At 36.3% G+C, this 13752-nt stretch overlaps 1 protein-coding gene and 1 long non-coding RNA gene across 2 annotated transcripts; both read right to left on the bottom strand.

Moving 5' to 3' along the window:
- Window positions 1-9487: 9487 nt before the first annotated feature.
- Window positions 9488-11298, bottom strand: LOC143566691 (uncharacterized). The gene is made up of 5 exons (XM_077053319.1): window positions 11165-11298; window positions 11013-11105; window positions 10903-10933; window positions 9899-10049; window positions 9488-9793 (listed from the first exon to the last, which is right to left on the bottom strand). The coding sequence occupies exons 1-5, from the start codon at window positions 11228-11230 to the stop codon at window positions 9739-9741; spliced, it is 396 nt and encodes a 131-aa protein (XP_076909434.1). The 5' UTR covers window positions 11231-11298; the 3' UTR covers window positions 9488-9738.
- Window positions 11299-12243: 945 nt separating this feature from the next.
- On the bottom strand, window positions 12244-12792 carry LOC143566692 (uncharacterized). Its single transcript, XR_013141274.1, has 2 exons — window positions 12731-12792; window positions 12244-12600 (listed from the first exon to the last, which is right to left on the bottom strand). It is a non-coding gene; the product is annotated as an uncharacterized LOC143566692 (long non-coding RNA).
- Between the last annotated feature and the right edge of the window lie 960 nt (window positions 12793-13752).

The following is a 13752-nucleotide window of genomic DNA, read 5'->3' on the forward strand; positions in this document are numbered from 1 at the left end:
CAAACCTACATACCTACACACATACAAACATACATACACATATACAAAAATACGTACCTACACACGTACATACGCACCTACACACGTACATACGCACCCACACAATAAGAAAAAGGAGTGAAATTAGGGATTAATGGAGTTACACATTCACTTCTTGCACTTCTCGCTATAAAAAAACTTCTGAAATGATCCAATACCATAGATAATGTACCACAAAGCCCATAATATCTTCATACGTTGATGTAAACTTCAAAATTCATATATCTTCCAATGATAATCAATCATAAGTCTTTCAAAATCAATCATAATCAATCATAGTAATAATAGAGAGGGTTAAATATTGAAATACACAAACTAATTTTAAACTTTTTATGTTAAAACTTATAAGTTTTGGGAACTAGATACAAACAATTGAAAGTTAAAGGGGTAAAATGTTAAAATATCTAAAGTTATTTAAACCTAAATAACCTAAAAGGAAGTTACAGCCGCTATTCGCAGGTTACACAACCAGATACTCTTCTTCCTTGTTTCCGGCAAATACTACAGCTTCGGCGCCAGAATATGCCGCCAGAAACCTTTAAAAAACGTCCCCAAATTCTGGAAACGTATGGAAACACCCTTTGACTTATTGAAACAGTCAACGACCATCCCCAAATCTTAGGAAACGGTCAAGAAACATTTCCCGGCCGTCCCCGACGCCGTTTCCGTCCCCGGCGAGTTTCCGGGACGAGGTACGACGGGTTAGAGCCGTTTCCGTGCATCAGAGCATTTAAATAAACCAAACAATCGTATGATACTATTTTATAACAATAATAAAATATTATAACTTTTTAAATACAACTAAGTGTATTGTATGATATCTCGAGGAAAACCAATTGGTTCTTTTGTTTGTCTTGAAAAATAAATATTTATGGATGAAGGGTTGTGGGAAATCGTTTGCCAACTGGGACAAATTTGTCTAATAAGGGGATAGATGTTCCGTCTATTATATGCCCCTTGTGTAACGATGGGTTAGAATCCGTTATTCATGTTTTTGGAGAGTGTGCTTTGGCTAAGAAAATTTGGGATTTTGTTGAAAGGTGGCTTGATGTGAATTTGTCAGCTTTGAGATTTCTAATTGATCTCATGGAGTGGGTTGAGAACTCGTCTTTAAGCGTGCTCAAGAAAGAAATTGTGGGTGCGCTTATATATGTCGCCAGGTGGGCAATTTGGAAGCTTCGAAATGATACGGTTTTTTTGAAAAGACGCATGAAGTATGTGGTTTTGTTTGATGATGCTACTTCTCTTTCTTTTGGTATTCGAGTAGGGCTGTAAACTAGCCGAGTCGAGTCAAGCCAGAGAGTGCTCGAGCCCGGCTCGTTTTCTTTATCGAGCTGAAAAATTGAGCTCAAGCTCGTCGAGCCGGGCTCCTTTTATTTTTTTTACTTTTATTTATTTATTTATTTATTTTTAATTTTATATTTTACAAATTTTGATATATAAAAGACAAAAATTATAATTTTAACATACATGTTGTATAAAATTTATAAACTAGAGAATTTATAACTTTATATGTTTTATTTTAGTTAATTTTTTATAAGGTTTTAGGTATCGAGTGGTATAATATATGTATAATTTTTATTTATTTATTTCTTGTTATGCTATTATTATATATAGATATTAAAATTTAGGTCTTAATCTAAACGAGCCAACGAGCCGAGCTAAAGAGTCGAGCCAAGCTGACCCTGACTCGAACTCGGCTCGTTTAGAAATCAAGTCGAGCTCATTTAGAATCGGCTTTTTTGAGCCGAGCTTTTTTTGAACTATAATTTCGAGCAAGTTTCAAGCGAGCCATAAGCTTTTTAAACAACCCTATATTCGAGTAGAAATAGTAAATGTAAAATTAATTGGTTAGAGTAGTTAGAGACCCTCTTTTATTCATATAACTAGGGTATAGCCCGTGTTACACACGGGTGGACGGGTGGAAAAACATATCAACAAATCAACTAAATATAGACAACATATTTAACCAACACAAATATGTTCCGAGCAAGATGATACTTTTTGGCTGCCAAAGTAATTAACTAATTATTAATCTTAATACAATAGGTTATAAGAGATAAATAGAAAACTTTAAAAAATATAACCAACAAAATTACCAAGATTATTGTGAAAATCTCGCAAATATTATAGAAATATGTTGCTTTCAGAAACTCTTTATCAAGAGATGACAACAACTTCAATGGAATTGGTATGTGAATGTTCAAATCATTGCCATTTAGCAATCTAAACATACTACAAATGACAAATATTGCTATTAAAAATATCAATAAAAATATATAGGAAGAAAAAACATATAGTAATTATATAATTTCATTATATAATTCTTTTTTCAATTGTATATATTAATCTTGATATTTATGTGATATTAAAAATTATTCAAATATTAATTAAATGATAATTGCATCATTTGAAATTAAAAGTACAACTCTAATACAATTAATATGTTATAAACAAAATGGATTCATATATATGTTAAAAACAGTTACAAAAGTTTAAATAAACATACATATCTACCTATACTATGAGTTGGACAACAAAATCTTGTTACTTATTATAATCTACATATATAATATGCAAGTAAAACATATAAGTAACATTTATAAATTTATCTAACAGAACAACGTAATTGGTATATATTCATTCATTCCTACGTTTATATAGACATTATTGTTTATAAACTTGGTATTAAATCTTTTATGTTTGATTAATTTTTTGCTATCACATGTAACTAATGTTCTTATATATTTATCAAATAATTGTATTTGTAAAACAAAGAAAGTGTTATAGTCAAAGACGTCATAACTAATAAATTAATTAGTGGTCACTACGTAACAACCCAATTATATGTAATCACAAATGACATATATGCAATGACACTAGTAACCAGTATGATTACATATACGTAACATGTGATTACATACATTTAATCATACCGATCAAATTTATGTCATAATCACTTACAATACAATTAAGTTTTTTTTGTAAGACAATAATATACTCAAATTAAAACTTAAAAAATGTTTGTTTTGTGGTTTAACATTTTCAAAAATTAGTAACATGTTTAAAATGCTATTAACAATGTTTATAAAAAAGACAGAATTACAAATTTTGTCCTTTAAAAAAAGCCAAATTACGGTTCGTGTCCTTTTCTAAGTTTCCTTGCAGGCGGTGTACTTTAAACTTTTTTTTTCTACACGTTATGTCCTTTACGCTAACTGAGTTAGAAAAACTCAGTTAAATGCCCTCACGTGAGGCGCATGTGAGGGCATATAGGTCTTTTCATCTTACATAATAAAAAAATATAAAACCCTTTCTCTCTCTTCTTTTATATTAATAACGTTTTTTCTTCTTTTCATCTTCTCTCCTCTCCTCTCCCCCTCTGTTCTTCTTTCTCAGGTGACCTCCGACCACCGCCATACATAACCACCTCCAGCCATTCAAATCCAAACACTGGATAATCCACCGTCCCAATTTGCAGATCTTAATTTCATCACCATACCTCCCACTCTTCTTCTCCATCTTCTTAACCATCTACTCCTCCGCCCACTTCCTCCTCTTCCGCCACTGGACCACCACCCTCCGCCCAATCGCCGCCAGCTGCCTCATCTCACTTCTCTCTCTATGTTCTACCACACCATCACCATAACCACTCCTCAAACACCATCACCACCGCCACCATAGCTCCGCCACCAGCCACCGCTCCATCTCCGATTCCCTCTATCTTCGAGCTGGAAACCCGTTCACGCGTATATTCTCCCTATGTAATCTCAACCCCACCTTATTCTTCCCTCATGTACGCTCCAAATAGCTTGTCAATGGGTTGTCAATGGCGGCGCAGACCTAGAATGATGGATAGGGTTTGTGACATAAACCCTAGATTGTCCCTAACGTTGAGTGAGGTGGGGGGTTTGGGACCTATTTGGTAATTACATTGAATGCCATTGTTGTTGGATTGAGGCCTGATGCCTGGTCTTGTCTGATGTCTATCTTTGTATTTCACCCTTCAAGGTATGGGCGATTGTTGTAAACTGTGGTGTATTGTTGTTGATGCTTATTGCTATGTTGACTTTGTCAACGTGTGATTTTGGACATGTGGTTTTATGATGTTGCTGATGGCAGTGCTGCCTGCAACTTTGTTGTTGTACTTTTGGTTGGTTGACAGGGGTTGTTTACGCTTCGGTTCAGATGGTACAACTAACAAAGCGAAAGGTGAGGTTGAGATTATATAGGGAGAATACACGCGTGAACGGGTTTCCAGCTTGAAGACAGAGGGAATCGGAGAATCTAATTAAGATCTGCAAATTGGGATGGTGGGATCCATTGGTGAAACCCTAGATTGTTAATTGATGAATCTAATTAAGATCTGCAAATTGGGATGGTGGATTATCCAGTGTTTGGATTTGAATGGCTGGAGGTGGTTATGTATGGCGGTGGTCGGAGGTCACCTGAGAAAGAAGAACAGAGGGGGAGAGGAGAGGAGAGAAGATGAAAAGAAGAAAAAACGTTATTAATATAAAAGAAGAGAGAGAAAGGGTTTTATATTTTTTTATTATGTAAGACGAAAAGACCAATATGCCCTCACATGCGCCTCACGTGAGGGCATTTAACTGAGTTTTTCTAACTCAGTTAGCGTAAAGGACATAACGTGTAGAAAAAAAAAGTTTAAAGTACACCGCCTGCAAGGAAACTTAGAAAAGGACACGAACCGTAATTTGGCTTTTTTTAAAGGACAAAATTTGTAATTCTGTCTATAAAAAATGAACTTTATAAAAGTAGAAAAAAAAACTCTTCTCACTCTACCCCTATAAATAATAATAAAAAAATTATAAATTATTTAGTAGGTTTATGAGACATTTTTCAATTTTCTCGTTTAAGTGGAGTTCAGTATTAGTTATTTTTTAACGATTAAAGTTGTGTTTGTTTTTGCCTATAAGGTCTGTAAGGAGCCTCTATCTGCGGGCGCACAGACATAAGTTCTTGAATACTGTTTTTTTTTTAAAAAAAAGATCTGAAAACTGCTTGTATAGTCTTAAAAAATAAGCTAATATCAACATCTTCACACTTCGTAACATCATACCAACACCTAATGTCCAACACCACCACCACCGACCATCCGCCACCACCACCATCCACCGTCCGCCGCCGCCACCACCACCTCAACTTTTCACCACCACCATCGTCAACCACCCACCACCACCACCGTCCATCACCACCCCCATCGGCCACAACCACCATCCACTACCAATACCATCCACCGTCCGTCGCCACCACCATCCACCACCACCACCCCGCCACCACCACCCGCCGTCCGCCACAACCACCACCAGCCACAACCATCCACCACCACCCACCACCACCGTTCATCACCACCACCACCACCCATTGTCGGCCACCATCACCGTCCACCACCCACCACCACAACCGTCCATCACCGCCACCCACCGTTCGCTGCCTACCACAATCGTCTACCACCACTAGGGGTTCAAACGAGCCGAGCCGAGCCCGAGCTCGACTAGGCTCGAGCTCGGCTCGTTTAACTTACACAGAGCTCGAGCTCGGCTCTTTTCGAGCTCTATTTTCAAAGCTCGAGCTCGGCTCGTGAATGGATTTAGAAGCTCGAGCTCGGCTCGGGCTCGGCTCGTTTACTATTTATCAGTTATTTTTTATATGATTATAATTATTTTATATATTTTTTCTATTTTAGTTTTATGTATAAAAGAATATATATTATTTAGTTATTTTTATTTATTTTTTCATTACATTATATTTACTAATTAAGAATTATTAAATATATATTTTAAAAAAATTATATACATGGCAGGCTCGTTTAGGCTCGCGAGCCGGCTCGAGCTCGATAAGTAAAGCTCGGGCTTGGGCTCGTTTATTAAACGAGCTTATTTTTAGGCTTGATCTCGGGCTCGGGCTCGATAAAGCTGGGCTCGAATGAGCTTTTTAACGAGCCGATCTCGAGTAGCTCGCGAACAGCTCGGCTCATTTGCACCCCTAACCACCACCCACTTCCATAATACACCACTACCAATTATTTTAGCAGTGTACAAACGTTAAATGACTTTTATCTACTGTAATATATATGATAGGTAACTAATTTTCAGCTTATGCATACGATATCTAATTTATAAAACAAACAATATTATATTTTCAGTTTGCAGACCTTCAGACCACATATTCAGTTGCAGACATTATATAAGATGAAATCAGATTGTCTTAAAAAACAAACAACACATAATCTGTAATGCCCTTAAAAAAGACTACATTCGCTATCCAAGAAGGTTAAAGAAAAAAATAATAATAAAAAGCCACCTCGGTGGACTAAACATGTGCAAGAGAAAAAAAAAGGTAGAAATGATTGCCACAGGAAGGGGAAAAAAAGTATGTATCATCAATTAGATGTTTGAAAGGCAACTAATTCGCTGATATCGTTTTGTTCCGTTCATTCTCATTGATTATTGTAAAAAAAACAAGGGAAGTGATAGGGATTTGGCACTTCCAATATGACTATATCAAACCAAACACATAAGCATAACATAAGCATAACTGTTTTAAGGCTTTTATTTACCCACTCAGGCAATTTAGTGTCCATTTTAATTTAGTAGTAGACAATGAGTTTTAGCTCAACTGATATTAAAGGAGAGATGAATTGGGTTGAAGACTATAAGGTCTAAAGTTTGAATCTGATATCAATCGTGTTTTACCGCAGTGTCTTCAGGCGGCGGGTTTTCCAATGAACATGTGATAGATTTTCCCCGAAACAGATGGTGGTGAGTGTTTTCTGCGGCCGCGAGCGTATCAGATCGTCTTATGCCATTGGGTTACCCTTGATAGTCGAGCTTTAATCGTTGGCCGTTAAAAAAAAGTTGTTGCCATATTTTGTGTAGTATTTATACACAAAATCAGATAAAACATCATTGAAGGTATAAATTGTGTTTGATGGTTCATGAGCGGCGCGAGCGTGTCAGATCGCCTTTTGCCATTGGGTTACCCTTGATAGTCAGGCTTGAATTGTTGGGCGTTAATAAAAAAATTACTGACATATTTTGTGTAGTATTTATACACAAATTCAGATAAAACATCATTGAAGATTTAATTGTGTTTGGTTTATTAAAAAGATAACTCTTAATGATTCATGTAGCCTCTTATATACTGAATGGTTCAGATACTACCTCTCAATCAGTCAGATGTCTTACTAATTCAGCAAAAGTGTCAAATAGCCACTTAGTATCCATAGTTGTGAAAGTCACAACTCACAAGTGAACATCACTACCAATTTACGGTATTTTTCTTGTGTATTAAGGTTGAACATGCCATTCATACATAGATAGAGGTATAACAAAAAGTTATTACTATCATCACCACCATCATTAACACAAATATATGTGAATTTAATAAATATAACAAGAGGTATAAGCAAGTAGATCTGCTTTCAAAGCTCGAATTGAGTTGAGCTTAAATGAACCTAAGCCTAAGGCTATGTGTAGTGGAGGGGCTACAAAATGGAACGACTTGCGTCATGTGACGCCTAGTCAGCAAAATGTGGGGTTTTGTTTTAGGGGTGTAATGGAGTTGTAACTCTATATACATATATATGTATATATATCTCACACACACACTATTATAATAATATAACATAAACACGAACAGGCGACAAGTTCTCATCGCCCCCCCCCCCCCTCTTTTATGGTCCATCCTGTCGCCTCGAGAGGCGGTGTTCGCGCCCCTTGTCGCCCTTTTTAGTCGCCCACTACGGGTGGCCTAAATGGAAACCATTTGATAGAATAAGTACAAGCTCCGCAAAAAGAAACCAACCAAACTCCAGCCACACCCAGAGTTACCCGAGGACAAAACCATTCCCGGAACAAACGATTACCAGTTTACCACAAAAAAAATAATAAAAAAAATGGGAAACACGCAACAACCGTCCCGATTTGACCATACGCAATAATAACCAGTAGAAACAGAGAAAGAAGGCTGCACTTACATGTGTTTAGGTCGACGTCTCCAAGGACCCAAATATTGGTATCAATTTTTGTTTTTGTTTATTTTTTATATTTTATATTCATCATTGCTATATTATTTTTACGTAATGTTGTTTTTATTTGCAATTTTCATTATTGATTACATTGAAGAGATGTTGGTCTATTAACCTTTATTTTTTTTGTTTATTATCTACTAACACGTTTATTTGCTATAGGGCCTAATCAAATAAGCTCAATATTTTGGAAATGGTAAGACATTCATCGTAAGGTTGGAATATTTAATGCTATACATAGTAAATATTTGAACAAAATGCGAAGTGATATAAGACCATGGTAGTGGGAGAGTTTTGGCAGGCGTTTTGGGGCCAAAACGCCATGCACACCGCCCCCTCCTAATTTTTGCATGTATTTTGGGTGTCCAAGTTATGTACATAACTTTGATGATGAGGCGTTTTGTGAGAGAGGGAGAGAGAAGGGTAATGATTGTAAGATTGTATGGACATTTTCACACTACTCCATCTCAATTTAGTTCGGACGCTCGTTGTTAAAAATCTCATCACTTTTTATGGCAAGCTTGAAACCCAAGAGGTAGCCAGCCCAGTATGTATATCAAAGGGAAACAAACAACTTCTAGCGAACCCAAATGCAAACAAAGTCAATATTGTCGGCTCCGCAGTTTTGGAGGCGTAAATCAAAATAAAAATTTGGAGCCTTTATCCAAACTTAATTCGTTTAAATCTTCCTTTATTCTACTTGTTTATAAGACTTTAAATTTCTGACTAAAGCATTCAGTTTATATCTTCCTCAATTGAACAATTTTCTTCTCTAGTTTCGTAATTCTTGATCTCAAATAAGCGATTGCTTAAGGAACGATATATGTTTGAAACTTTGAAGCTATTTAATCACTACCGGCTGACCTTTGGGGACTTTTAGAAACAATCTGCTTTCGTTTTGTTGAAACGTTTACGGTATAGGTTCAGAAACAATTTTCATTTAGAAGTAGGCATGAATTCTGGTGCTTTGCAAGACTTGATTCTCCAATCAACGTTTCGAATCTCTATTCTCCAAGCAGCCATTTGATTTCTACATTCGACCCTAAGCCCCTAACATAGATCACACAGAACACTCAATGGAAACCCGATAACATAGATCATGCCCTTCACAAGACTACTCGACACGCCAACATGCCCAAACTAATATTAAAAAAAATGGGGCCTAAAAGTCATGCTTTAGTTGACTGACCCTTCAACTGCCCTTTTGAATCGCCTTTCACATGACCATTACACGTAGTCTAATATAGCTTACATAAAATAATGTCTAAATGTTGAACTTCATTTGATCTTAATAAGCAGACAAATCCCACATTGAAGTTCAATTTAGTGATGAATGGATAGGAAGATTAACTAACCGCTTGGCATATTAACCAGTCGATTTTAACCTCTTATACCATAATAAGCATTCATGTTATCCATTCAACAAAGTTGGCACTGTAGGGTAAGGATAAATTTACAACTGTAAAGTATAAACAGAATATGACCCAACATAACATCTAACACACTTGCACATATATCACCAATAATCAATGATGATCACTGAACCCAATCTAGACAGGGGCACCAGCCTGTTGCAGCCATGGCAACAAAGAACATACAACAAAATGAATGTGACTTACATAATCAATAGCGCGCAAATGTTTGTAACCTCAAGGAAGAAAAGGGTTATGTGACGGGCATGCCTCTCTCTGCTTCCGGTAAGCCCTGATTAAACATATTATCATATTATTATGTTAATGTTATTATTTGCTTCCAGCAAGCCATGTATTTGATCAAACAGTAGCATAGATGAAGAATAATTCAAATCACCTAGCGGCACTAGATCCGCCGAGTGCAACCGTTCCTAAAACAATGAAGAGGAATGGAATTCGAATCAATGTTTTGCTCTTTGTTCCTCCTTGACTCCTTGGGACTCCGGTTCTCACCACTCTCGAATATGTACCTCTTGTTGAATATGTGCCTGTTGTCGCGTATAATTATATTATTTTTGGGATGAGCAATATCAGAAACTGTTAACCAAAAACCAATGAAACCGAACTGAAATTAACCGAAAATCAGTTATCGGTTTTTTATTGTACCATTGATTAACCGAAATTAACTGAACGGAATCATTCGTAGTTTCATATATTTCTAGCTTTTATGCCTCCAATTCATGTTTTATACCTCCCTTTCATGTATTTCTAAGCAGAAATTTTAGCCCAAATTTGATTTTGGGTATTAGCTGAAATTAACCGAAAACCAACAAACTAACTGAATAAACCGAACCAATTAACCGAAAACCGATTGGTTAATAAATAGATTAACGGATGACTTCGGTTTCGGGTTCGGTTTAGGCTAATAACTTTTGAGCCTTTGTCTGAAAAACCTTTCAAGATCATGTATTTACCTCCACTTCATGTACTTATACCCCCATTTCATGTATTTATGCCTCCATTTCACGTATTTCTAAACAACAATTTTAGCCCAAGTTTGGTTTTGGTTATTAACCGAACCGACAAACTAACCAAATAAACCTAACTGATGAACCGATCACTAACATGACTTATAAAGATTTTATTTCTACTGATGAACCGATTGGTTAATAAAATAAATTAACAATGACTTTGGTTTCGGTTAAGCCTAATAACCGGACGGAACCAAACCGTGCACTTAAAAAACAACTTATTTCACCCTAATCATAAGATATGAATCAACTAATAATAATAATCAGTTTGACCATAACTACTCTCATAGTTCATAATTGCTTGATGTTTGACCACAATTCCAGATCAACATATTAATAATTTAATTTAATATGATCGATGTAAACCTACCAGACTGTAAGCAAGCGTAAGCTTCAGAAATCTGCACAAAATGATAACATCAACATAATTATAATATTAAATATTAAATTGAAAGCAGTGAATGAATAAATTGAAAGTACCAGTTTGAAATTGGATTCGGCGATGGGTTTTTGGGAAACGGGGACCCGATCCGGATGAGTTTCCCATGCCTTTTGCTTGTAAGCTGCTTTCAGCTGAAATTGAGTGGTGAAATTAGGGTTTAGTGTGTGTAATAATAATAATAATATTGTACCTGTGAAGATGAAGGTGATGAATTGGGAGGAAAGCCTAATAATACTCTGGCTTCGTCTCCAAGCATCTTCTTCTTCTATGGAGACTATGGTTACGGTTGGTTGTTTCTAGCGCTCTGTAATTTAACTGTCGTCTCATCATAAGTCATAAGAGCATCTCAAACAACAACAAACCAACACAAACGACCACGTCATACCAACATCATATTTTAAACTTTTATTAAAAACCCTATTTTCTTCCACAACAACGAACCTATACAAAGCCCGTTAAATAATATCAAAGGTGTATATATATATATATATTATATGTATATGTGCATGTGAGGGATGTGCAGGCAAACTTGGCTCTACAACTGTAAAGTTTGTGATATTGTTGTTTGCTGCAGTGACACCTCATCCAGACCTCGGGAAATGGTGCCTGTTATGGGCGTTCTAATAACCGAATATTCAAACATAAATGAAAATCTGTATTTTATACTTGTAATTTTTATATTTACCACCAACCAGTATAACAAGAACCGAAGGAGAGGGATTTGGTATTTCATATGATTTAGGTTAGGTGAGTGTATTTTTTGGATCGAAAATCGGGTGCATTGGAATATGGTGAATTTAGTCGATAGTTAATTTGAAAAAAAGTATAATAAGTAACTAACTAACTGAGCACATATAACTACCCGATGTTGTTTACAAACAAATGTGCTACATACAACTAAAAAGATGCTCGCATGGCTAAAATATAACCCTTACAAACTAGTAGTTGACCCGTCCGATGGACGGGAATATCAACTTTCGAATGTGTTGACTACATTAATTTGTTTTTTTTTGTGACATACATATCATATGAGTCGAAACATTATGCTAAGAAATGTTTATTCCCACCGAATTAATTACTATACTTTTATCATAGTCAATCCAACAATTGCTAAGAGTTGAAAATACCAGTTTGACTCACGAAAGTCAAATTTAAAAGGGCAGTTTCGATAGATACATGTCGATTGTCATGTTACTAATTTGCAAACGGGTCAAACTTAGGTTTGGATTCAACCCGTATCGTCTAATAGTTGAAAATACCATAATTGCCCTTGGTCATTGAGTTTCTGTTGTAACCGATACTATACATTAAAAAGTTCCCATATTGCCCTTGGACCAAAAACAGTTAAACAATCATATTAGCAGGGTTGGTCTTATAGCTGTAACTAATAATATTAAATTTAGTTTTCCTCTAGGGCATCATTCTTCATCCCGGCTTGGCTTTGGCTTTGGCTTCAGCGAACACCTTGACCACATATTAGCAGGGTTGCTTTGGCTTCTGCGAACACCTTGACCAAAACTGCTTTCCCGGTTCATCTTGTGGACCTGGATCATGGCATTAGCTAATGAGCTTTGTGTAACCATGTCCTTAGCATTAATGGTCAAGATCAACCCCGAGTCCCATCACCTACAACAAATTGAAGTAAACAAAGCAATTAGATGATTATTTAAACCGAATTTTAGTACAGACGATATTTGAGGAATAATTACACCTAATATGGTACTTCCTGGGTGTGTGTGTGTATACAAAGTATTACCGGTTAGTTCTTGTAAACTAAAGCACATGTGGAAGTGATTACACGTTCTGGTAGCTTTGAAAAAATTTTCCCCTATCATTTGGAAACATTTTAGCATTCACTGAAATTTGGGCATAATGCCCTCCATTATGCTTGAACGCCTACAAAATAGTCAATCATTAAACTTCCCCTCAATAATTAAATTAACTGCTATTTACTTATTAATGGCATCTTGGCCCTTCTAAGATATGCAAACATATGACTCAAAGTAAAAGCATCCCGCAAAAGCAAAGGTAGAAATTAGTTACAAATAGGTGAAACAGTTTATTTTAATAAAAGCCACGTCTCAAGGAGTAAAGTTTCCACAATTTTTGTTGTCTTTCTTCGGAATTATATAATCATTGGTGCATTCACACACGCGTAACTGAACCGACGCACGTAACTTGCACCTAAACAACTGACACACGAATACGCTACGTGGCACTTGAAGAGATTATATATGATCCAGCCCAAGTAAAGCCCAAGGAAGCAAGCCCAATCTCTAAAGCCCAGGGTCTCTCAAGGACAGAAGGACAGGTCAAACGAATGAGTGGTCCCTTTTGGAGCTGTAAGCATCAGATCAAGATGACGCACATCTGAGGCAATAGGGGAATCGTCTGACGGATAAAAGAGAGAGGCCTGTTTAAGTCAAAGAGGAAGATAAAAAACCGCTGGATAATAGAGTGCATCTCCAGGCAACGGTTTGGAAGAAGAGATTCCTTTTAAACCCTTTATATAGATGATTTGTATAATGTAAATGGCATGTAAGAACCGAACTATTCATTTCAAATATAGATAGATCAGCCATTTCTTCGATTTCACAAGAGAAGCCTTTCATAATTAATCCCCAAACACACACATTATTCACGTACTATAATCTAGATTCATCTGACGTTTCTACATTGGCGCCATCCGTGGGACCCTGCAACTAGGAAGTCCCACACCACGGTCTAGGAGAAGATGGTTGATCCGGATCTGAAGCAAAATGTCTTCGAACTTCAGTT

This window comes from Bidens hawaiensis, unplaced genomic scaffold (assembly GCF_021521415.1).
Source record: "Bidens hawaiensis isolate Kalapana, Puna unplaced genomic scaffold, B.hawaiensis_p1.1 tig00023037_1, whole genome shotgun sequence".
Classification (NCBI taxonomy): Eukaryota; Viridiplantae; Streptophyta; class Magnoliopsida; order Asterales; family Asteraceae; genus Bidens; species Bidens hawaiensis.

What these genes read in the sequence shown, in the direction of transcription:
- LOC143566691 (XM_077053319.1), bottom strand. Translation starts at nt 11,230, where the DNA reads ATGCTTGGAGACGAAGCCAGAGTATTATTAGGCTTTCCTCCCAATTCA. An exon ending in CCGAATCCAATTTCAAACTG is followed by an intron (nt 10,934 to 11,012) that starts GTACTTTCAATT and finishes CATTTTGTGCAG; the next exon opens with ATTTCTGAAGCTTACGCTTG. An exon ending in GGCGGATCTAGTGCCGCTAG is followed by an intron (nt 9,794 to 9,898) that starts GTGATTTGAATT and finishes ATGTTTAATCAG; the next exon opens with GGCTTACCGGAAGCAGAGAG.